We start from the raw sequence: 26,226 nt of genomic DNA, 5'->3' as shown, positions 1-26,226 counted from the left end.
ATGATTATTTTTGATTTTAGTATAATTTATCGATTATAGTTTAATTATTTATAGATATTAAGTTTATAGTTTATCAAGTTTATACTTAAAACCAAATATAGGAAACAAATAAGTTTCAAGACAAAACTGGCAAAATATACCAGTGAAAACAGGAAACACAAAGGAATAAAATTTCCCATCCATTTCCAACAGGGGCCATAGCATCAAATATTACCGGGCTCCTAACCTAATCTAACCACCGGGGCTCCTACCATCCAATTCCATCAGCCCACTCCGTAGCATCCAATTTCACCAAACCCCCTAAGCTAACCAAAGGGCCCCTAGCATCCAATTCCATCAGCCCTCCTAGTATCCAATTTCACCAGGCCCCCTAACCTAACCACAGGGTCCCTAGCATCCAGTTCAACCGGACTCTAGCGAGCAATACCAATGGAGCCCTAGAATCTAATTGATGTTTCAGTGCTTTTTTGGCCGGGACAAAAAAACAAAAACAAAAATACAGTATCCGATGCGAAAAAGCAACTTTTCTTGCTGTTAAAGATGTGGGACTGAAAATTATCCTATACAGGGTTTTCGGCAACAAAGATTTAGAAGGTGCAGTTTTCACTTCAATCTGATTTTATTTTTTGGAGTTTCAGGCTGTTTTTCAGAACTTCCATAAATATGTTTTCGCTACGAACTTTTGTCATTAAAATTAATCGAAATAGCTGTTACCAAATCCTGATCAGGTTCAAATGCTGATTCTTTCTTACTTGACAATTTTTTAAACGCATTTCTTAGCTTTTGGTTACTACGGGCTAGAGCTCATTCTTTACTAGGTTGCCCACACGGGACCAGTGATGTAGCTTAAGGGTGGCGGGTAAAACTAATAGCTCCACCCAACGCAGCCTCTAAGGGGTGCCAAACTGAGTTTTGTTCTATTCAATTTTATGATTTAATTCCATTGTGGTAGTAATGGGGGGGGGGGCATTATCCCCTGTTCGGAAAACCTTAGCTATCCAATTGACAGGGACAGCCATTATTACTTTTTTTGCTACTAGCAAGATGGGATTTATCATTCTTGTCGTCTAGACTTTTACCTGTGGAGATTACAAGAGAGCAAGTTGTGCAAACTTTGTTACAACTGAGTTTCTCGAAGTTGATGACCTCGAAGATAACAAAGATCTGGGAACATCCTATTTGCATCCTATTACTAATGCTTCTACTGATATTACTGCTACTGCTACTCTTATTACTTATAATAATAGAAGCCATAACAGAAGCCCGAGAAGGCATGAATAATGCGGAGGAAGGTGGGATGAGTAAGGAAGAAATAAGGAGTATAAGTAGCTAATGAATAAGGAGGAAGGAAGGTGGAGAGAGTAATGATACTGGTAGAAATTCCATCACACTAATCCACATCACCGTGTGGCACGCGGAACGTTTAAGTCATCTGAATAATCTAAACTTAAGCGAGTTTTACCTTCTCGTTCAATACTTACAGTGCATCATAGAGAGCTCGTATCCATTTTTTCTTCATTTCTTCTGTTTTGGCAAACAGCGTATACGCATTTTTGCTTTGCCTATGTGCCAGTATGAATTGATGGGTCCATCGAGATTCTCGTCCTAAAGCAGTCACTTTTCTTACAGGTGGATCTTCAACACGATAATGTTGTAATGGCAGTGAATGTTTGAATATATATTGTTCACTCTAAAAAAATATTCAAGATAAAAGGCCATGATAATATAGAAATTTCATAGGTACTGATGATCTTTCAACACATTGTGTACAGATTACTGATAATATGTCTTTTTCCTTTTTTGGCATATTCTAAATGCGCGTATTCCTAAAGACATACTTCCAAATGTTTGGGAAACTTCACGAATTATACTTATACATACAAAAGGTGATAGTACAAATATAATTACCATCCGATTTCCTTACTATATATAGTCTCTATCTGAAATTGTTAAAAAATTGATGAAATTTATGGTCTTTTCTTTTCTGAATAGAGTTCATTTTTTCACAGACTGTCGGTTCCATTATAGAATAAATAAATTAAGGAGCAAGTATCTGTTTGATATAAAACACTCATACTTTATAATTCCTAACAAACAAATACAAAGTAGAAACAATAGGGAAAATCTTTTCAAGACAGTGGAAATCAAATCCGTGGATGGATATTTCCCTATTGTTTCTACTTTGTATTTGTTTGTTATGGAAAGGCAGTGTGGTCTTTGTCGCTATTTTTATAATGCCTCCTGTAAAAAATATATATTTAATTATATAACTGAACTATAATTTTAAATTATATAAATATAGTTTTAATTTAAAAGGTTATATATAGTTAAAATTATGAAATTAAAATTTTACATTCTAAATTATGCATTTCTTGATAGAAAAAGTATCACAATGTTCCCTAAATACCATAATAATGTGTATCTGCTATATTTTCTGATATAAAATGTTACATATAATCTTTTTAAACTCGTTTTCAAAATGGACTAAAAACTAGAACTTTTTTTTGAAAATCTAAGAACAAAAATGAAAGCATGAGGCACAGAACGGATTGAGCTTTACATAACATAAATATCAAACTGATCAAGTTACAAATTCATAAAAGAACAAAGTCAGTGAGTTGTGGAAAACGAGTTAAAAAGGATAAGTTAAGTAAAGCCCAATCCGTCTTGTGCCCCTCATTTTCACTTATATATTCTCGAAAGAGAAAAAATATGTTTTATTCAACTTTGAAAACAAGCTAATTTTTTTATTGTTATTTTCCACTTTTTAGTCATCCCTAAGACTAAAAATAGTCTTTTCTAAGACAAAAATTCATCGTGTCCAAGTTACCATGGCAACAGGCAAGTGTTCTTATCACTGCCAACATCAAGTCTTAAATTGGTTTTACACTTTTTGCTGTACCCAACCACCTGTTCATGTTGCTTTATTTAAACAAGGGGGAGCATACAAAAAAGGGGTGGGGGTGGGGTTTTAATGTTGTATTATTATTTTGTCATTAAAAGTGCATATACTGACAAAAATTTGGAAAATGGTTCACAAATTTATATTACAAATAACTTTGTGACAAAAAAGTCAGCAAGTTGAGGAAACCGAGTAAAAAAATAAAAATAAAAATAAACACAAATAAATTGCCAAATTTATGACAGGTACAATGACAGGTACAAATCATAGTTCGTACATAAAGAAGTTGAGTGAGTTACTAGACAGTCTTAACGGAAATGTAGAGACATCTTCCTACAATTTACTAGGTTTTCCTTACATTTTGGCAATTTCTTTAAAGTTGCCCCCCCCCCCAAAAAAAAAAACATTCTCTACTCGAGCTACGTCCGATCATGATTCAATAGTACCATTCTAATTAGAGCATTAGAGGAGACACTGATTATTCTGGATCTACTAATAAGGCCTTAGATGGCATTGACGTTCCCCTAGTGTTAGCATTGCCCCCAATTTTGGCTGGTAGTGTAGAAATTTTTCCCTAGAAAACCGTCTAATTTGCTGCTGTCTAATACGAAATGCGTCGTATTTTAGGCCTTAATTCCTTCTCTGTCGGCGGAGGCACCAAGGACATCCAGAAAGAGCCGCCAGGCCTCCTTCATATGTGCTGTGCTTAGAGGTTTCATGTGGATGCACAACAGAGCCCAAATTGTCAGTTATTATGGGAGCTTTGAAGATATGGCTTGGAAAAGTTGAGTACAATAAATCAAAGTTAGTTAATACAACATAAGAAGAATGCATTTTTATGTTTGGGGTTGGCCTTTATCCTCTTTTGTTCTTTTCATTAAAATAGTTGTACTTCATTACGCTTAGATAAATAAAAAGGCCAAGTTGAATTACAAAGACTTAGATTCTATTCTTAAAAAAAGGGAGGAGGAGAATATTTCAGAAACGTATTTTTTAACGTATTTTATTAACTACAGTGCGACAAGTACGTAGAGTGAGAACATACGACTCCGTACCCTTCTCAGAGATGACCTGATTCTAGACGAAATTTCCCATTTTTTTGAAACAATTAACCTGGTTTTGATTTGTTTCCCTCAGGATAAGTGGGAGTGGGTGTTGCAAATTGCCCTATTCCCTTTAAAATTAATTACTGTGTACATCCCTCTTACCATATTTTTGGATGGATGCCCATTGACTATAATAGATTATTATCATACAGATTTTGGAACAATTATGGAATTTTTTTGAAACAATTAACCTGGTTTTGATTTGTTTCCCTTAGGATAAGTGGGAGTGGGTGTTGCAAATTGCCCTATTCCCTTTAAAATTAATTACTGTGTACATGCCTCTTACCATATTTTTGGATGGATGCTGATTGACTATAATAGATTATTATCATACAGATTTTGGCAGGGATATCGAAATTCATCCCTCCCCATTCTTCACCTCTTCTCCCAATGAATTCTGACTATTTTTAATATTTCCGTCTTCTTCGAAATGTGGGGGTAATAATGCAAATTTCAAAAGAGGTTTATTATAGAAAATACAGTCAAAGAAAAAAAGAGAGAAAGAAGGAGAGAGAAAAATGAGAGGGTAAATGAGAGAGAGAAAGAGATAATGTGAACACAATGTAGGCCAGATACCAAAAGCAGCGCATTAACACAAACCAAAAAGCTATGCACTAAACAAAAGTCGGGGCTGCAGCTCACTATTTTCCGTACCCGAGCAGTTCAAATGTATTATAGACGGGTATGCTTATTGCTAATTTCGGTGCCAGTAAATACAAAAAAGTAAATTAGATGACATGATAGTGCAAGGGGACCAGAAGGGTAATTACTTGCTAAACCCGTAACATTAAGAAAACAGAAGGTAAAAATAAATATAGTTGAAAACATGGATCAAAGATCTGTTAATGTACTACCCCTCCACGCCCACCTTAAAAATATAGTCATAAGAATTAAACATCTATGCTAGAAAGTATCTACAATGTCATCAAATTTGTCCATTAGTTTTTAAAGAGCATCAGAATTGCAACATGCTATCCGAACTGTAGAACCATTGAGCCCCAAAATTAGAAAATTGCCACCCCGAGTTTGGAGCACCGAAAGCCTGATTTAGCGACAGCATTCCTTTAGAGCATAATGCAAGAAAAGTTTAAAATAATAATATAATTTTATTTTCTTTCACAAGAATAAACAAAAGTACTGTGTAAAATCATATTCAACTTTTCATTCTAGTGGAGGGTGTTGTCTCGAAATTCAAGGTTGAGAATATTACCAAAACTGACAAAAAATCTTGAATGATGTAAAATCGTCGCAACATAGCTTCCAAGATGACAAATTGGCCAAAAACTCTTAAAAATTTCACTTCATGTATTTTGTGCTTTAACATCTTGAATTAACATCCTTTCATCCGAAGCTTATAGTAGCTTATCTCTTTTTCTAACACGGCAATGCTGTTTTCAAGATCAATAACGTTTTCTTTTAAAGCTTCTATGTACAGTTTTTTCCGCTCTCTCATTTCCTTAGCGGCTTTTGCATTCCTGTTTCTTTTTTCTCCATAATTCAAGTTGCTATTTCTTTTTCTATTTTGACTCTTTACCTCGGCAGCTTTAGTCTTCTTCTTTTTACTTTTTGGCATAGATTCGAGCTCGTTAGTTAAATAATGAGCAATCCTTAATCTGTCTTCATTCCTGCATACGCTATCGAACTCATCATCAGAGTAATCTTCATCATCACCTTTTGGTGGCTTCCATTCATCTTCACTATCTTCCAAGTCAGTAAGATCATAGACACTGCTTAGGTCTTTCTCTAATTCATCATCGTCGAGTTTATATTGAAAACGTAAAGACTTCATCCTATTTGAAGACCTGGTATTGTAAGCTCTATTTGTTTGCACTTCTAGACTACCCTCTTCTGACATTTCTACTTGCATAATCGATACTATTAATAAATGAACTGTTGAGGTACAGCTTGTTTTTGATACTGACCTCTTACGAAGTTCCGGCCCGTATTTATATCCGCTTAAAGTTTCACCCAAAACGAGGAAAATGACGTCACGCAAACACCACCCGAAACGTAGAAAAATGACGTCAGCAAAAAGAGTAACTACTTTGTAATTACTTTCAACTGTAAGACTTCACTGAATTTAATGGTCAATTTTATCATTTGACAGAGAAATATTAAGCTAAAAGTTTCCTGTGTTTAATGCTTTTCCTATATTTAAGGTTTTTGAAGCTATCGTCTTAGCAAATGTAACCAAAATTATTTACACTATATAGAGGCATTTTAGCATGATACCATTGGGTCATGTAGCACAGCATCATACAGAAATAGTTTAGTATGACATCATTAGATATGTCATACTAAATACATAAAAAATGATGGAATATAAAAAAATCATTATTAAACTTTATCCCTCGGCCCACAAATGTATTTCTGGGCTCACCCATAGCCAAAGGGCACATAAAACTTTTTATAGTTAAAATTTGGGTACAAGGGGAGGGGACTAAGCACATTGCCGTTAAAGGTATTATTTAGCGTAAGGATTCCGTTAAATACTTGTGTATTTGTTTTGATGAAACTTGTCCTTCAAGGAGCATGTTAACAAAAATCTATTCAGTTTTTCCATGCTAATGAAAATGTAAAATATAGCAACAGGAGGCCGGTTGTTCAGGAGTTTTTGAATAATGTTGTTAATTCTAGTTTCTACTTTTTTGTCTGAGAACATCGCTTCTTCATCAATTCACTTTATTTCCAATTGTTTGATCTACTGTTAAATTTTTTTTTCTTTTTGACAGTGGTACATCCTCCCCATCCATACTATTGACATAGATTTCACAATTCTTTTGGACATTTCGCTCCTTTTATTAATTTAAAGTTTCGGTTATTATGGGTTGTAGTTTGCTCTTTACAAGGTTCAAAATATTGCTGCAACCATGATAAATACAGAGGAAAATGGCTTTTTCATTACTGGAGCTTAATAAAGAGTGGAAACATCCATACAGCGACGGTTCTGACCTCTCCTATGCCCGGTTCAGACTAATTTTGATAAAATTTTCATTACTTAACAAAATTTGTATTTATTAATAAACATTTCATTTATTTAAATCGAGCTTTTCTTAATTTATATGAGAAAATATAGGCCTTCTAAAAAAATGAAGATTTCAGATATAATGTCCTTATACTTACTGCCGACTGCGCCTTCTATTTTTTTTAATAAAAATGGCATTTAAAAGATTACATATGATTGTAAATGTTAGATTACTGACTTAAAATTTTGCTCCCCTAAAATTTTACTTCCAGGGCAAGTGCCTCCTCTGTCCCCTCTGTTGGCAAGATTTTTGATTAAAGCGGGTAGCACCACATGGATCTTTAATGTATCATATCAATCATAAGATACTTCCTTGAACTGATTTTTGACGTTTTCCACGCAGATATACTTATATTCTATTATATATTATATAGAATATTTCTAGAAACTGCCCTTTCATGAACTTCAAAAAGAAAATATTTCTCCAATCAATCGAAAAAAAAATCACACTTTCTAATTATTCAAGTTTCATTAAATCTGAATATCTCTATCTCCGGGACAAAACAAAACAAATTAAAAGGTTTTTCCAAGATTTCCGGAAAAAATGGTGTCAACTTTTAGTTTTCTGTCGTTTATTCGGATCTTCTGTCCATGCTCTATAAGTAATGGCAAGACCGCCCAATTAATTCTAGATAGTTCGACAAACTAAAAAGGTTTATCATGAGCAAGATGATACAACCCCCACACACTAATAATTCTTCAATGATTTAGAATTCAGGAACAAAAAAAGGAGATAAATCAATACTACTTTTCAAATTTTCAAATCATACAAGTTATTTGGATTGATGACTGAGCCGTCGCCCTTTAGAATGGATTTAAAGAATATAATTCTTTCAACATACAGTAGCAGGCAATTCTAATAAAAATGTAAATTTTTTGATGATTTTAATCTATCCCAATTAATTTTTTTGTTCTTTATCTTTTTGTAAAGTGTGCATTTATTGTTTGTTTATTTTTGTAATCAAGGAGACACACCAGGCCTCTACCTCAGGGTCAAATAAAAGCTATACCTCCTTCAGCATTGGTGCCATTTAGTTTTTCATTTTTTATTGCTAATTCTTCACCCACGTTTCTTTTTCTTAAACACTACTAAAAAAATTATTAGACTACAATTTTTGGTCTATTTCATTAAAAATATTTTTTTTTATTATTTTGATAATAAAATTAATTAATTGTTTATTAATGGTAATTAATTTTTTTGTTCTTTATCTTTTTGAGAAGTGTGCATTTATTGTTTGTTTATTTTTGTAATCAAGGAGACACACCATGCCTCTGGTTGAGTCTGTGGTCTGACTACCACACACATATAATTACTGAGCCTTTCAACAATGTTGAAAAAATAGATGTCTAAAAACTTTGTTTGGATGTTTGTTTTTGGGAAATTATGGGCGTGGAAGGAGGGTGGTTTTTGGTTGCTCTCAAATCACTTTTGACTCTAAAACGAGCACTATAACATCCGATTTCAAATCAAGTGAGCCCCATCTGAAGTTTATACTGCCCATTCTATAAAAACCCTGTATATATATGACCCTAAGGCATAACTTACAGCCCTTGGCCCAGGGCTCTATGGGGTTGTGTCAACCTTGGAGGCATTGTCATATGTTCTCTGGACTATTTTGTTTTGAAATGGATATCTCACAATTTTATTCGGATACAATCCACAAAAGAAGGCTAGTTGAGCTCCATTACTTTTGACTCTCAAATGAGAATTAGAACTTCCAATTTTTCAAACAAACGAGCCAACCTAGACACACCAACACCTCTCGGTCAAATCAAAGCTATATCTCCTTCAGCTGTTTGGTGCCATCTAATTTTTTATTTTTTATCGCTAATTTTTCACCCACATTTCTTTTTCTTGAACACTACCAAAAATTATATGACTACAATTTCTGGTCTTTTTCATTAAAAATTTAATTCCCAAGTTTTGCTATTGGTTTCCTAAGACATATATAGATTTATAATCCTCTGCTTAATGAATTCAAATATTGATGCTTGATTTTCAATGTCCTTAGCACTTTAACACTGAGCCACACTGCGAAAAAACAAGTAGATAGGCCAAAGTTTTCAAAACACGCATAACACGTAAATAGGCCAAAGTAAATAGGCCGAAGATAGAATTCGGTAACAAAAAAAGAATATACATCACAGCTGGAGACAAAAAAACCAAACACATCAATACTACCTCAGTGCTACCCAAGCAAAAATAAAATTTACCTTATTGTTCAAAATGGAAAATTTCAGTTAAGATAATTCAACAATGAGGATTTCAGCTACTAAAATCCTCATTAAAGTTACTTGAAATCCTCTTTTCAAATAGTAACAAATATCATATGTCAAAATATGTCAAAGAATATGTATAAAATATAAAACTAAAATAGGCTAAAATAAAATCTATAGATGTGGTTTGATGAAGGTGACTGCAAATTGTAAATGTAAGTAATTGTACATTGTGTATTTTATTTTAATCTATTTAGTTGTATATATATTTTTTTGTTTTAGTTTCTTGTTTCGTTTTTTACGTTGAAGACGCCTTGTTATACAAGGGCGAAATAATCGTTTAGTTTTTGTTGTTTTTCTTTGCTTTCATTTACTGGTCATGGACCCGTATGTCGTCTTTATATTCAGTTCTCTGTTTTAGTCACGACTGGCCATTTCGGCTTTAGATCTTTTAGTGTATGGCTAGATAAAGTGATTAAAATACGCAGACATTTTTTCAAATATCTTAACCATCTTTTTGCAAATTTTGCTCAGTTTTCAATAAAAAAAGATGAGCGATAAATTCCATTTCAGTCAATCATAAATTACTTCACAGCCGTAGTCTGTATTTATTAAGAATAGGGAATGGGTCTACCACGTTCGCTGTTTTGTTCTAGGAGGGAGATGGGTAAAATTTGTCTGAACAGGTGACTGAACAGTTTGTCTGAACAGCTGTCAGCTGTCTGAACAGTTTTCCATGAACAGGTAAACAGGTGACTTTTAGACATAAGGAAGAAACTATAAAAAATTTCAAAATCAAGACATTTTGGGACGGAGGGGAGAGGGCGGACTAGGTCCAGAGGTCAGAAACGTGCGATCATGCCATATGTTGGCTCGCCCACAAGACATTTTATTGAATATCTGAATATGCAGCATACCCGAACTATTAATTTAATATCTTGTCACGAGATATGAGAAGTTTTTATAATATGGTCTCAAAACGTGAAAATCGATCATTTTAATCATTGTACTATATCTACATTACATTACAACTTCCATGTATCGACATAAAGCTTGGATCTTATCAGAGGCGATCTTAGGTTAGACATAGGGGTCACTTGCCCCGGCGCATCTAACGGTTATAATCATTTTGTGATTTTTGAAATTTTATTTTTACTAAAGTAAGTTAGAAGGCGCGGTTAATAAATTTAAATAGTTAATATATTATAAATTAATTATTAAAATAAGAATAAAGCAAAAAAATAATGATAATTAAATAACGATAATTAAAATCTTTAAATCAAAATAATTAACAACAATTAAATAATTAATATAATAAATTAAAATAATCAAAGAATAATTTATCAATTAATTAATAAATGGAAAAGAATGTTGGTAATAAATGAAAATTTTGTGAGAGAAAGGGGGTGGGGGAGGGGGCACTAATTAAGATTTTTCCCCAGACGCAAAAGAGACCAAAACTACCACAGTGCGTAGTGGAGTAGGGGAGCCGAAGACGGAACCGCCACAAAATGCAATTGCAGTGTACGTGCCTGAGCTGAATATCTCTTTTTTGGCAAAAGGCATATTGCCTATCTTTTCAAAATTTATTCTATTATACACTTTTGTTTTTTACATTTCTTTTGAAGCTTCCATGGTTAGGGCTATTATTAGCCCTATTAGGTTAGCCCTATTATTAGCCCATGGTTAGGGCCATGGTTATTCTATTATACACTTTTGTTTTTTACATGTCTTTTGAAGCTTCCATGGTTAGGGCTATTATTAGCCCTATTATTAGCCCATGGTTAGGGCCATGGTTATTCTATTATACACTTTTGTTTTTTACATGTCTTTTGAAGCTTCCATGGTTAGGGCTATTATTAGCCCTATTAGGTTAGCCCTATTATTAGCCCATGGTTAGGGCCATGGTTATTCTATTATACACTTTTGTTTTTTACATGTCTTTTGAAGCTTCCATGGTTAGGGCTATTATTAGCCCTATTAGGTTAGCCCTATTATTAGCCCATGGTTAGGGCATGGTTAGGGCCATGGTTATTCTATTATACACTTTTGTTTTTTACATGTCTTTTGAAGCTTCCATGGTTAGGGCACATTCAGCGTACGTATTCCCCAAAATAGACTTTACCGGAAGAATAAATACCTCTCACCTAAGAGGACGATCTAACAAGCGTTGGCAAGAAAAGTTTTCCGACCACCTTTTCCTAGTACTGCTGAGAACTGGGACAAATAGGGAGGCATGCTGAAAATACTGTTATTATGCCATAAGAGGATAAGCCCCAAGTCACTCGACCGGACCGGGTGGGAGTTAAGTAAGTAAGCATATGTTATTATTCTACTTCTCAGAGGCACGGTAGCAAGTATAATATTTGAAAAGTGTGTTGATTGGAGAACATGTTATTTTATGACATGCAGGGTAATGCAAATCATGAATAGTGAAAATAAGCTACCTTGCTGATCCTCCCTTTGAATGCAGCTCAAGGAGCGGTTTTTAGCAATTAAATCAGGAGTATGAAATCATCATATACGACCTTTAGGTCACAATATGTGACTAGTCTTTGCTTTAGTGTTTGTGATTAGGTACAACAATAAATGTACCGCACTCTTTCCGTTTAACTTTCTTTAAAATTTGGAAGGTGAGTAGTTAAGCAGTTAATGAAAGCTTTAAGTTTCAATGCCATGGGCATGCCTCTATTTATCATCTAGCCATAAAAAGTTGAAAAAAAACGATAAGAGAAAAAAAGTTTGACTTAAAAACATAAAAGCTATCTAATTTTTGTGATATGTATTATAGAATACTGTGTTGTATGACATTGATAGGTTTACAATAAAAAATAAAATAAATAATAATTTGTGTGCACAATATTGCTGTTAAAAGCAAATAGAGTAATATAAGTTCGTGATAGTTTTTTTTTGTTTTTGCCAGGGGGGGGGAGTAGAAACAGGGTACTATACTGTGATTTGGATTTTCTAATATTCTGTTGTATAGCCTTGTTTGGCTTATAATAAATCTAGCTAAAAAATATAAAAAGACAGAAGTATCATTACCCCAAACAGCTTTTCCACAATCTTAGCAGCACAAAGAAAAACACAAATCAAACAAATGCAACCATTCAAGTTACAACACAATAAACAACAAATGACAACTGAGCCCTTCTGTTAAAGCACTTATTAAAGTACATAAAACCCATCAGCTCGTATCACAACACAATAACAGTGAGCCCTTTTAGTATTTAAGTACCTCAACGAATTGATGAATATACGGAAGGTGCTCTACATCTGTGCCACTGAGTCGATTCATAAATTTGATGACGTCAGATACTCTCTTCTAAATAATTTATGAAGTTGATTATAAAAAGAAGTTGGTTATCTCACTTGGACGCATGCACGAGTGAGATGGCCTGGCTTCAAACTCTCTAAAATTCTAAGTGATCGTAACATTTCTAATAAATTAAATTTGTATCGCTTATTGATATAGTATGCTGATATCAGGTAATGAAGATTTGGATCATTTTCTCCGGGAGTGCTCTGTGCTTTCTGAGTTCAGGGGGAAACATATATGAGATTAATCTACAGCTTCCTGACATTTTTCAATGATGTAACTCAACGACAGTATGGCCTTCTTTTAGTCTCGTTTAACTCGAATTAGTGTATACAAAGATACATGCTTAGAAAGAACTATACATAAGTAAAGCTTATGCGTTTTAAGTTATCTTGTATAGATTAATTGTTTTTTTGCTTTATACTCCTTTTTTATGTGCTTCATAATTTGTTTTGTTAGTAATTTACTTATTTTGTATACACCTTTTGTGTACATGGCCCCAAGTCTTTTGAAATACATTTATCCATCTATCCACCAATACGAAAGATGTTCAACATCTGTATCACTTGATCGATTGATGATTTCGATGACATAAGATACTTTCTTTTAGATAATTTTGAAGTCGAATAAAAAAAAAAGTTTGTTAGCTCACGTGTACGTAAACACGAGATAGATACGCACCTTTACACTCTCTAAGATTTTACAAGATCATAAAATTTCAAAATTTTTTACTTTTTTATTGGGCATTAGGTACGTCGATATCAAACATTGATGAATATTCGGATGACGTTCAACATCTGTATCACTTAAGTTTTAAAACACGTTTTTTATAATTTTTTTACTACGGGCCGTGGTTCATCCTTTACTAGGCTAAATTCTAGGAGACCGCAATATTTCAAAGAAATTGTGATTTCATCGAAATATGGATGTATACTGATGTCGTACACTGACAAATACACGGGAGATTTTCTCCATCTGTGCCACTTAGTCGATTCATAAATTTGATGACGTCGGATACTAGCGTCTAAATAATTTACAAAGCTGATTGGAAAAAAAAACGTACAGACGTACAAAACGTTCCTTGCCTTGTCTGTACGCTCAGATATACGTACAGACAAGGGAGGACCTCCGGCTTGTAAAATTCCGAAAAGTTCCATATCGAGACTAGAATTCTGTCCCTTTGCATAAATACAAAAGAATCCTCGTTTTTACGGTATCCGAATAATTAAAAATGGACGGTTTGACATTTAAAAGAAAATTCTGCAATAAGTCTTAACCAATTTCTCTTTTCCTTGCTCCCTTAAGAGGAAATTCTGAGAACGATTGTAATATCTTTACATCGATGGGATTGGTAGGAATAGGGTATGGTAGCCATCTAAAGATACCCCTCCCTCGTCTTCAGAAAACATTGATAAAACATTAAACTATGAGCAAGCTTTTTATTAAAAAGCCGTTGGAGTAACCCATTATTGAGATAACTCTTATCGTACGTCTGAATATATTCTCTTTATGCATAAGCTTTTCCCTTGATTCCAGAATTTAAACAATATTTGATATTCAAAATTTTTTGAAGTATTTTATTCAGTGCTGTTTTAAGCATATGGTAAATCGTTGCTTTGTTTCATTTGTTGGATCATTTTTGGAATTTCACCTATGTATTTTATATACTCTTCGATTTTGAGTATATTGAATAAATAAAGCATTACACTCTCGCCCCCCCCCCTTTCGAAGAACTTACGCATTTAAGATGTAAAGTTAATCACAATCTTGACATACTATTGCACGAACAAAGCCAAGCCTTGGAATGGCAAAAAATTTTGAAATTATCTGTTTTTTTTTTTTTTTTATTTTTTTTTTTTTTTTTTTTTTTTTAGAGGAATCATTGAAAAATCGTTAAATTGTCTTCACAACCCAATAGAGAAAAAGAACCATCTTCCTAAGCCAGATTTAGCCAACTACTACTGTCTTCACAAGACAATAGAAAAAACGAAGCATCTTCCTAAACCAGATTTAGTGATGAGTAAAAGGCTTACAAAATACTTCACAACTAATATACTAATGCTTCACAGCTTTGACTATTAAATTCTTCTACTTACAGCTAATTTTTTTCATCAATTCTCACATCCTGAACAAAAGTTAGGGGGGAGGGCTGAAAGTAAGATAAAACACTTCTTTAAACCCCACTTACTGATTCACAAAATACTGCTACTACTTCTTTTGGAAGAATGCAAATCCAACTAAATCGTTATATTTGGGGGGAAGGGGTCACATAAATAGCACCGAAAAGCTTTCTCCGACATTAATGTAGAAAATATAAGACATTATGGCAAAATTGTAGAAATTTTGTGATTAGTAGGGTAGATAGGTACGTAAAAGGGGCCTTTGCGCCCGTATCCCCCCTAATAATCACAAAATTTCTACAATTTTGCCATATATTTTTTACATCAATGTTGTAGAAAACTTGTTGGTGCTATTTATGTGAACCCCCCCTCCAGTTACCGGAAAAATAATCAGCGTATGTGACAAACTTAAGCATTTCATCTTTTCAGTTATTCTCATACTCTCAGATATGGGCTGAGGAAGAAAGGCTTGAAAAAACCGTAGCTCCCCGATGGAATCAGGGTTTCTAGTGTGAAGAAAGCAACTTTAAAACTTCAAATTGGACATTGAGGCACTTGGAAATTTCAATTTTTTCATCGTTTCCCCTTTTTTATTCTTTATCTTTGAATGTGACTTTGCTTATAAACTCTTTATCCATGAAAATAAACTCTTTATCTTTTCATGAAAATCTTTTCATTTAGCTTCTATTCCTTAAATGCTGGAGCGAAATAAAGAAGTTGAAAAAAGTAATCATATTTGATTTGAGAGTAGCCTAAAAAATCAGCCAAAATCATAATAGAAAGCGCAATGTTTTTACACACAGCTAAATCCTACCTTTGTACTTTTGCACATCAGAAGAACTTTGTCAAACACAAAGATATACCTGAAAATAAAAACGAACTGATGTACAAAAAAACTTAGCAGAAAGAGAGAAGAAAAAACCATAAGAAATATAATCAGAGATTAAACGCTCATGTTAATGCAAACTTATCGTTAACTTCACTTGACATACTTTGTTCATTTTTTTTCGAAGCCTGCTGTTTTGTTTCCATTTTTCTAATCTTTACTTAATTTTTATTTACTTATACTTTACTTATCTTTATTTACTTGTCTTTATATCCCTCGATTTTTACAGAAATAAATGAGTGTATAAATTAGAAAAGAGGAGCCTCTGGGAGAACAGACAAAGCCAAAATTGCAAAAATTAAAGGAAAGAGAGTATAGTATGTTCATTAGACATAAGGGTATGATGGAGAGAATTAAAGGACAGAGAGTATAATATGTTCATTAGACATAACGGTATGAGGGACAGAATAAAAGGACAGAATGAGGGACAGAATTAAAGGACAGAGAGTATAATAGGTTCATTAGACATAAGGGTATGATGGAGAGAATTAAAGGACAGAGAGTATATGTTCATTAGACATAACGGTATGAGGGACAGAATAAAAGGACAGAGAGTATAATTAAAGGACAGAGAGTATAATATGTTCATTAGACATAACGGTATGATAAACAGAAATAAGGACAGAGAGTATAATATGTTCATTAGGCATAACGGTATGATGGACAGAGAGCATAATATGTTCATTAGACATAAAGGTATGAGGGACAGAATTAAAGGACAGAGAGTATAATATGTTCGTTAGACATAAGGGTATGATGGAGAGAATTAAAGGACAGAGAGTATCATATGTTCATTAGACATAACGGTATGAGGGACAGAATAAAAGGACAGAGAGTATAATATGTTCATTAGACATAACGGTATGAGGGACAGAATTAAAGGACAGAGAGTATAATATGTTCATTAGACATAACGGTATGATGGACAGAATTAAAGGACAGAGAGTATAATATGTTCATTAGACATAACGGTATGATGAACAGAAAGAAGGACAGAGAGTATAATATGTTTATTAGACATAACGGTATGATGGACAGAGAGTATAATATGTTCATTAGACATAAAGGTATGAGGGACAGAATTAAAGGACAAAGAGTATAATATGTTCATTAGAAATAACGGTATGAGGGACAGAATTAAAGGACAGAGAGTATAATATGTTCATTAGACATAACGGTATGATGGACAGAATTAAAGGACAAAGAGTATAATATGTTCATTAGACATAACGGTATGATGGACAGAATTAAAGGACAAAGAGTATAATATGTTCATTAGACATAAAAGTATGAGGGACAGAATTAAAGGACAGAGAGTATAATATGTTCATTAGACATAACGGTATGAGGGACAAAATTAAAGGACAGAGAGTATAATATGTTTATTAGACATAAGAGTATGAGGGACAGAATTAAAGGACAGAGAGTATAATATGTTCATTAGACATAACGGTATGATGGACAGAATTAAAGGACAGAGAGTATAATATGTTCATTAGACATAACGGTGTGATGGACAGAAATAAGGACAGAGAGTATAATATGTTCATTAGGCATAACGGTATGAGGGACAGAATTAAAGGACAGAGAGTATAATATGTTCATTAGACATAACGGTATGATGCTCAAACAACCTTGGAGAAATTACAGCAGTGATTCTATTGTATGAGGGAGATGCAAACACTTAGGGTATTTCGTCCGGATAGGAAGTGCCTACCGGGTCCACCCGGGCGGGCAGCAGCTACCGGGTCTGTCCAGGCAGTCAAAGCCTACTCTATTAAAAAAAAGTATGTATATTCTCCCGCCTTTTCCAAAATATGTAATTCTGATTCAATTACTTTCTTTATCTTTTTGGCTGTTTCTCATCAATTAGGCCTATTCTGACAGGTCAAAGAGAAAGAATTACCACAAAATTACCTAAGAATTACCCTAAGAAATTTAAAACTTGCAGAATCACTCACTGATAAAATATTAGCCATACAGGAGCGATTCTTCCTCCCTAAGCTATACAAAAATACTGTAAAATTACGTAATATAAAAAAAAAACAGAAAAAAACAAACAAACAAACGTTTACATAGTGGCTGGCAGAATTTCAGAGTTATGATCTACGCGACAACACTGCATTGCCCTTAGGAAGAAGCAAAATATGTGACATAGTTTAAGTTATTCTACTAATTTAAATAACGAGGTTTCAAAAATTAGATTCCCTTTTTTAGTAGTTGACGTGTAAATCTATATAACAACTAGAGGAAGGCATTGTTCAATGAATTGGTAGCGTCCTTCGTATTTTTGAAATAAGTTGCTTACTTCTACCTCGAGTTTTGATCACAAAGGGGATCACAAAGGTGAAAATGAATTACAAACTATCATGAACTAATGTAATAGCAATCAAGTCCATTTCCTCATCAATTAAACCAGCAATCGATATTGTTTTAATTTCTCCCCTTCTCATTCTTAAGGGAATTCGATACCTCAAAATCATTTTGCGAGCCTCATCATCAGTTGGCCACCTCAAAGACAAAGGGTCCATGAGTAAATTCTTCTGAGGGACTAGCCACCATTGAGAGCTATTGAATATCTGTGGCTTGATCACGAAATTTGGTTTCGTGAAAAAATCTTACTTATAAATATTTCTACAAAAAAAAAAAATATATATATATATACCACAAAATTCACAATTACACAAAATTACATCTAATAATGTAAGTTTCATTGAATCTGAACATCTTTATTTCCGACACAAAACAGGAAAAGTTAGATTGTTTTTCTAAGATTTCTTGGAAAATAGGCTCCAGCTGTTAGTTTTCAGTCATTCATTCGAATTCTTATCAAAGCTCTACAAGTTATATCATGACCGCCCAATCAACTTTAAACAGTTTGGCTATAAAGTCTAAATAAAAATATAATGGACAAGATAGGAAAAGCGTTTAAGGCAAGGTATCGAACCACCTTTATGGGTTAAACCAGAGTTTTATTGAACATTACAATCAAACACCTATAGCCATTATTTCCTGATTATATACCGGGATTTTTTTTAAGTATTGCATTACGCGAAACAGTTCCACGCATCTAACAAGACTCATAGAAACAATGGTAATAATCAATCAGTTAGAGAAGAGGACCTAAATGACTAAAAATGACCTCATCATTCAAGTCATATCCACTAAATCATAGGTTCAGCAAAAAGACAGGTTTCTCTGTAAACAATTTATCGAGCGATTACGATGACATGAATGCGATTGTGCAAGATTCAAAATAAGAAGACAAAAAAATATTACCCATAATATTACATTTAAAACTTAACGTTTTATTGCGCGTCATAAAAAATCTCTTGTATGTAGTTAGTTGTCAATTTAAAGTAATAAACTGTGTACTCTATTAGGCCAGCAAATCACTTGAATCACAGCAAATCAGAACCACTTGAATCACACTTCAGCACATGGGCGGCGATTGGGCTTTTGGCCCTGTTATCTGCCCCGATTGTCATGATTAAAAATTATCCGATATCTCATATAATTCGGTTGGCTTTTGTTATTAATTATGTTATTAATATGGACAAATTTCCCTCTCCCCTTCCCTCCAAAAAAGAAACTAAATACACATCTCGTGTATTTTTTATCCCATATAAAACGTGAAGCCCACGGGCTTCACGCTCCAGCTACCACAGCTTATATGCTCATTTGGCAGCCACTCAGAAAAAAAGATGGCTCCTTAACAGGGCGATTCGGAGCTCTATTAGTCGGTTCTCTGGTTGGTAAAATTATCTTTAAATTGAATCAAAGCTTTCTATTTATGCATGAGTAAAAATGACAAATTGTATTCAAAGCATCTATTTTTCGTTCTTCACAACAACAAGAAGAATCTCCAGATTTAAATATTCGACTTTTTTGCTTATATTTGAATCAGGAGAGGGCGCTGTAATTAATTTTGTCCCGGGTACCACCAACCCTAGGAACGACTCGGGCTATTTGACAAAATCTTTTGTCACAACTTTGCTTCAGAGTATAAAAGCCATTTTTATCTTCCTTGTCTCCCAAACAATTGGGATTTTTTCATACCGAGATAAACCAAACAGACATAGTCAACACAGACCGAATACGCGGATAAACTAAATATGCTTGATTAAAAAAAATATGGTTAATTGTGAACTACACTTGCGCTACTCCTTACCTTGGTTTGATTCTGTTATTTTCATCATGGCATTTTATCTTAATCTCCCCATCTCGAAGCAGTCTTCCATAGTCTTTTAAAGTCGTTCCCTCGGGCATTTCTAAGTCAGATATGCTAGCCTAAAATGATCAAAAATAAGAAAATATGAGAATAAAAAAAATAACATTGAGAAAAATGGGATATAACGAGTCTGAGGAAGAATCGACACAAATGGGACAAAATTTACTAGCAATTTATTTGAATAAATCTATTTTCTTAAACTCCGATATAAATAAAAAAAGACAAGTTTTTTCAACTGAAAGTAAGGAGTAATATTAAAACTTAAAACGAACAGAAATTATTACGTATATGAAGGAGGTTGCCTCCTCCTCAGCACCTCACTCTTCAGCCCTTGTGTTTCAGGGGTCATTCTTAAAGAATAGGGACAAAATTCAAACTTTAGCGTAAAGAGCGAGGTGTTGAAGAGGGGGCAAACCCCTTCACTTCGTAATAATTTCTGTTCTGTTTAAGTTTGAATGTTACTCCTTACTTTCAGTTGAAAAAAAACTTTTTTTTTAATTTTAATTTCCGATCGTTTTTTAAATAATGCCAGGAAGTCTTACCTTTAAATAATGCCAGGAAGTCTAGGAAAATTTACCCCAGACAATTACTCTTAACCACTCCGCGCGTAAAATTTAGACGGAAAAGAGAAAGCAAGACATATAAAAAGAACTATGTATAAGAATTCTGGCAAATTCCCGCAGTGTATAATTTCCCCTGAGAAGTTCACTCCCTGAAATATTCCCAATGGAAAATTTCCCGCGACCCCCCCCCCCCCCGTACCCCCTCAATATTCCTTGAAGTTACAATTTAGTGCTTTTAGTCTTTTTGGACACGTCCGGGATACAAATTCTCCCTTTTCTCAGTGAAAGATCCTATATGCAAAAAGTGGGCAAATGGCAAAATTTACAACCCTTGCCCCGAGGGATGTGGAGGGTAATGTCATCCCTGGAAGCATAGCTATTAAAATTCTTTCTTTTCTGAAAAAAATATCTCAAAACGTTGATCCGTGTTGCGGGCAATCGAAATCGTTTGACTTTCAGACTATTTTGAACCAAATGGTTATCTCAAAATTTTGATTGGATATATTTGGGGAAATGGTGGGCGAGGGCGGGGGGTTAGTTGCCCTCCAATCACTTTTAACTATTAAAAAGGGCAATGTCTCTTGCAATTTTCAATCGAATGAGCTGTTTTTGAAGTTGCTACGACAACAAATGGCCATCTCAAAATTAAAATCAAATGCATTTTTGGGAAAATACGAGGTGTGGGGAGGGATATCCACCCACCGATCACTCTCAAACTTAAAAAGAACACTAGAACCTCTGATTACTAATCCAACAAGCTTATAAAATCAGCCTTTCTATATATACCTTATATGCCCCCAAGGCAACACTTACCTTTCCCTGAGGGCTGTGGGCGAGGTTTTTTTGTCATTCACAAATACATAATTTCTGGTTCTTTTAATTACATTGAACAAAATGGCTATCTCAAAATTTTGATTAGATATGTTTGCGGAAATGGTGGGCGGGGGAGGAGGATTGGTTCCAATCACTTTCTACTATTAAAAAGGGCACTGACCCTTTCAATTTTCAATCGAATGACCTGTTTTCACAGCTTCTACAACAAATGGCCATTTCAGAATTTCTATCAAATACATTTCTGTAAAACACTAAGTGTGGTAGGGAGTATCCACCCTCCGATCACTCTGAATATTAAAAAATGTACTAGAACTTGTGATTACGAATACAATGAGCCCCCTCCGAAGTTTATACGATCACCCTTTCTATATATATACCTTATATACCCCAGTACATAACATAAAACTCTTGTCCTGATGGATGTGGGGGGGGGGGGATTGCCATCGTCAGAGACATAATTCCCGGACCTTTCAATTACGTTGAACAAAATGGCTATCTCAAATTTTTATTGGATGTGTTTGGGGAAATAGCGGGCGTGAGAGGGGGGTTAGTTGCCCTCCAATCACTTTCTACAATTAAAAAGGGTACTGGCCCATTCAGTTTCCAATTGAATGAGCTGTTTTTGAAGTTTCTACGACAACAAATGGCCATCTCAAAATTAAAATCAGATGTATTTCGGGAAAATACGAGGTGTGTGGGGGGGGGTATCCAACCTCCAATTACTCTGAATCTTAAAAAGAGCATTAGAACTTCTGATCACTAATCCAATGTGCCCCCTCAAAAGATTACGCGATCACCTTTTCTATATAAACCTTATATGCCCCAAGGGCATAACTTATAACCCTTGCCCTGAGGGCTGTGGAGGGTTGTCATCCTCAAACACATAATTTCCTGACATTTCAATCACGTTGAACAAAATAGCTATCTCAAAATTTTATTGGATTTGTTTGGTGAAATGGTGGTCGTGGGAGGGGGGTTTGCTGCCCTCCAATCACTTTCGGCTATTAAACACTGGCTCTTTCAATTTCAAATCAAATGAGCTGTTTCCAAAGTTCTTGGACAATAAATGACCATCTAAAATTTTTTATCATATGCATTTCGAGAGAATAAGACGTGGGGGTGGGGGTTATCTACCCTTTGATCACTTTGAATCTTAAAATGGACACTAGAACTTATGTTCACCATTCCAATGAGTCCCCTCCAAAGTTTATACGACCAATCTTTCTGTATGTACCTTATATACCCCAAGGGAATAACTTACAACCCTTGCCATAAGGGCTCTAGGGGGGGGGGTTGTCACCCTCAATGACATAATTTCCGGACCTTTGGATTACGTTGAACAAAATGTCTTTCTAAAAATTTGGATTGGATGTGTTTGAGGAAATGGTGGGCGTGGGAGGGGCGTTAGTTGCCCTCGAGCTCTTTTTGAAGTTTCTACGACAATAAATGGCCATCTCAGAATTTCTATCAGATACATTTCGAGAAAAGACGAGGTGTGGGGGAGGGATAACCACCTTCTGATCACTCTGGATCTTAAAAAGGGCACTAGAACATCCGATTTCCGATCCAACGAGCCCATTCCAAAGTTTCTAGGACCACCCTTTCTATACAAACTTTATATGCCCCCAGGGCATAACTTACAACCCTTGCCCTGAGAGCTGTGGGGGCTGTCATCCTTAAAGACATAATTTTCGTCATCCTTAAAGACATAACATAACTGAACAAAATGGCTATCTCAAAATTTTGATTGAATGTGTTTAAGACAATGGTGGGCGTGGGAGGAGGTTAGTTGCCCTCCAATAGCTTTCGACTATTAAAAAGGGCACGATCCCTTTCAATTTCCAATCGAATGAACTCTTTCCGACGTTTCTACGACAACTCTTTCGATACGAAGTGCACATGCAAAAAAAAATACATTAGGCCCACAACGCTCTTTACTTAGGCAGTGCTATTGCACTGCCTTACTTGAATAATTTCATATTCTTTGACTCCAAATGTTTCCCTTTTCCCAGCTCAGAACAAGGAATCAGTTTGTCTTACTTGTTCTCAAAATCATTGGAAAAATTCTATGAAAAAAAAGAAGAAAAACTTCATAAGAGAAATAACAAAATGCAATTAAACATGTATTCTTCAACTTGGATAACCACGGAATTTTTTTTTTTTAAATAAAACATAAAAATGGAATAATATCAGAGTTAATATCATTTATTTATGCTATTTATTGATAGAGAGCAAGTCTTAAAAAATGAGCCTGATTGGATTATTCATCACGAAGTTAATTTTCCCCTTTAAGTATTTTATGCTTTACCTCTCGGATTGGATTGGTGCGCGGGATTTAGGATCCTTTATCCGAGAGGGCGAGGGTTCGAAGTGTAGCCAATTATTTGGTTTGGGACGGGGGTCAGTGGCGTGACTCTGTAAGCTCAGCCAGAGTCGACCCAACTCTAAATGCGTACCTAAAGTAAGAATTTTTTTTACTTCAAACTGTCCAAATACTTTACCCCCTCCCCTTATGTGCAAATATATAGCCCAAATTATATATTTCCCTTCTATTCTGTCACTTGTCTTAGCCTTGTCTCACGATAAGCTGAAAGAAACTAACAAAGAAACTGATTTGCTCTCGAGTTTTACGCAGCGTAAACTTGAGTGAGTGGCGCATAATATACCAAAATTCCTTCCCCTACGGAAAATAAAAAACAAAAGTCAAATGAAATTGTGAAACTCGGAAAGCGTCATTTCCCACGGGGTGAAATTTTTCGCGGAAGGTATTTTCCGGGGGGGGGGGGTTAAACGCCGGCCACCAATAATAACACTCAATAACGTTCCCTAACAATACTTTCGCTAGCAATAATTTGTCATACAGATTCCTTTTTAATACCATAAATTGCAGAACTGATTTATAATCTATTTAGTATTTATTAAATGCATTATATTATTATTTATTATATTATAAAGGTAAAGGTAAAGGATACGGCATTAGACTTTACAGTCCCTACCGGCGGTGCTGATCTCCGTTTCTTGGCCCTTCAGCCAGGAAAGTGCCAGGAATCCATGTTATTATTTATTAAACAGACCACGTTTTAAAGTACAAAGGGCATCAAAATAAAACAATTTTCCCCCATGGACCCATCTTAGGTTTATTGATACCTAGGGACTTTCCTAAAGTATTTAGGATTTCCTAAAAAAAAAATCTTTTGGTTGTTTTAAAATTATAAAATTTCTGTGGTACTACTATATTTTCGTCACTGTTGCCACGTTAAACCGGGAAAACTAAGAAGCAAAACCGTTTAGTCATTTTTGACAACACTTTTTGTCAGTAAAAATTCAGACATTAACAGTCTAATTCCCAAAGACAACTGCTAATTCCCAAAGGAAAGCTACACCTTGTTAAGTCATTCGGTGTCACGTGTTTTTAGCTTTTCTGCCGAAATTTACAAAAAAGTTTCTTTTTTTTATTTGTCACCCACTACTACCAAAACCGCATATTGAGACCTTTTTTTTGTTAAAAAATTGAATTTCCAGTTTCTACTTCAGTTTTGAATTTTCAGTTTCACAGCATTGAATTTCCAGTAAATTCAATAACTGAATTTACATATTATAATATAACTCGTGGCCTATGATCTGCATACGCATACTTTTCGTTGTATAGCATATACACGGTGGTTCCTGTTGACTTTAATTCTTCTTAATTCTTCTATATTCAGAATCTGTGAAATTAAGTGACTAGAATTTACTTTTCTGACCAATCTATCACCTTGTCGCTGAGGCCATTCTAAATTACAGTAAGTCTTATTAGTCTTTAGTCTTATTAGTCTTTTTTAGTCATATTAGTCTTATTAGTCTTATAAGTCTTTAGTCTTATTAGTCTTTTTTAGTCATATTAGTCTTATTAGTCTTATAAGTCTTATTAGTCTTACAGTAAGTCGTAAGTTTATTCTATAATATACCACGGCCGCACGGCTGTTTTAAGGAGGTACAAAACAACTTTATAAAACACAACAAAAATTTGTTTATTTACAAAAATGTCGGGGGGGGGGGTCGAAACGGGTACCCTAACCCCACTCCTTCTGGATACGGGCCCTGGGTACGGCCTTAAAAAAACTCACCTGGATATCATTTATGATTTGTATAGTTTCGTTGTCACGTTTTACTTCATTAATGTACTCTGCAACGTCAAGCATTCCATTGTAAGCCTTTTCCAAACCACTATATTCTTCATGGGTCTAAAAAAAGAGGTAATAGAGATGAATAAAGAGGAAGATAACACATTCAATCCTGATCAAACTTGCATTCTTCTGAGCAGCTCTATATTAAAAAGGTAACTAATATATATATATATATATATATATATATATATATATATATATATATATATATATATATATATATATATATATATATATATATATATATATATATATATATATATATATATATATATATATATATATCATATATATATATATATATATATATATATATATATATATATATATATATATATATATATATATATATATATATATATATATATATATATATATATATATATATATATATATATATATATATATATATATATATATATATATATATATATATATATATATATATATATATATATATATATATATATATATATATATATATATATATATATATCTATAGTGAATGTCCGCAAATTGGTGAACGTCGACATTCCTGTAAATTTTTTCTCCTTGGATTTAGTCAGCGTTGCCAGTAAACTTTAATCTCACCTAACATGAACTAACATAATCTAACCTTACCTAACTTTAACTTTTACCATCATAGCTTGCATCAGACTGAAAAAGCTGACTAAATCCAAAGCCAATTGAATCCAAGCAGAGAAAAAGGAATTTCGGACATTCTCAGTAACATACTGTTTTTTACTGTTTTAAAAAGTAGAGTTGAGAGAAATAGTCAAACTTTAGCGTAAAGAGCGGGGCGTTGATGAGGAAGCAGCTCCTTCCATATATGAAGTAATTTCTGTTCGACTTAAGTT

The 26,226-nt window shown here is 34.1% G+C and overlaps 1 protein-coding gene across 3 annotated transcripts in view; it reads right to left on the bottom strand.

The window, feature by feature from the left end:
* LOC136037293 (protein vav-like) overlaps positions 1 to 26,226 on the bottom strand; it is a 110,235-nt gene that overhangs the window by 31,647 nt on the left and 52,362 nt on the right. Inside the window, exons 5-9 of one of the 3 annotated variants that reach the window (XM_065719933.1) lie at positions 25,310 to 25,426; positions 19,747 to 19,865; positions 15,504 to 15,552; positions 12,489 to 12,575; positions 1,482 to 1,690 (exon numbers count right to left, since the gene is read on the bottom strand). In XM_065719933.1, the coding sequence (XP_065576005.1) occupies positions 1,482 to 1,690; positions 12,489 to 12,575; positions 15,504 to 15,552; positions 19,747 to 19,865; positions 25,310 to 25,426 (581 nt within the window). Of the gene's footprint in view, positions 1 to 1,481; positions 1,691 to 12,295; positions 12,317 to 12,488; positions 12,576 to 15,503; positions 15,553 to 19,746; positions 19,866 to 25,309; positions 25,427 to 26,226 lie in introns of all 3 variants that reach the window. The other 2 variants (XM_065719934.1, XM_065719935.1) reach the window with 2 other exon arrangements.

This window comes from Artemia franciscana, chromosome 16 (genome assembly GCF_032884065.1).
Source record: "Artemia franciscana chromosome 16, ASM3288406v1, whole genome shotgun sequence".
Lineage (NCBI taxonomy): Eukaryota > Metazoa > Arthropoda > Branchiopoda > Anostraca > Artemiidae > Artemia > Artemia franciscana.
Note: the sequence above shows the minus strand (reverse complement) of the source record. Positions and strands in the feature narration are given on the sequence as shown.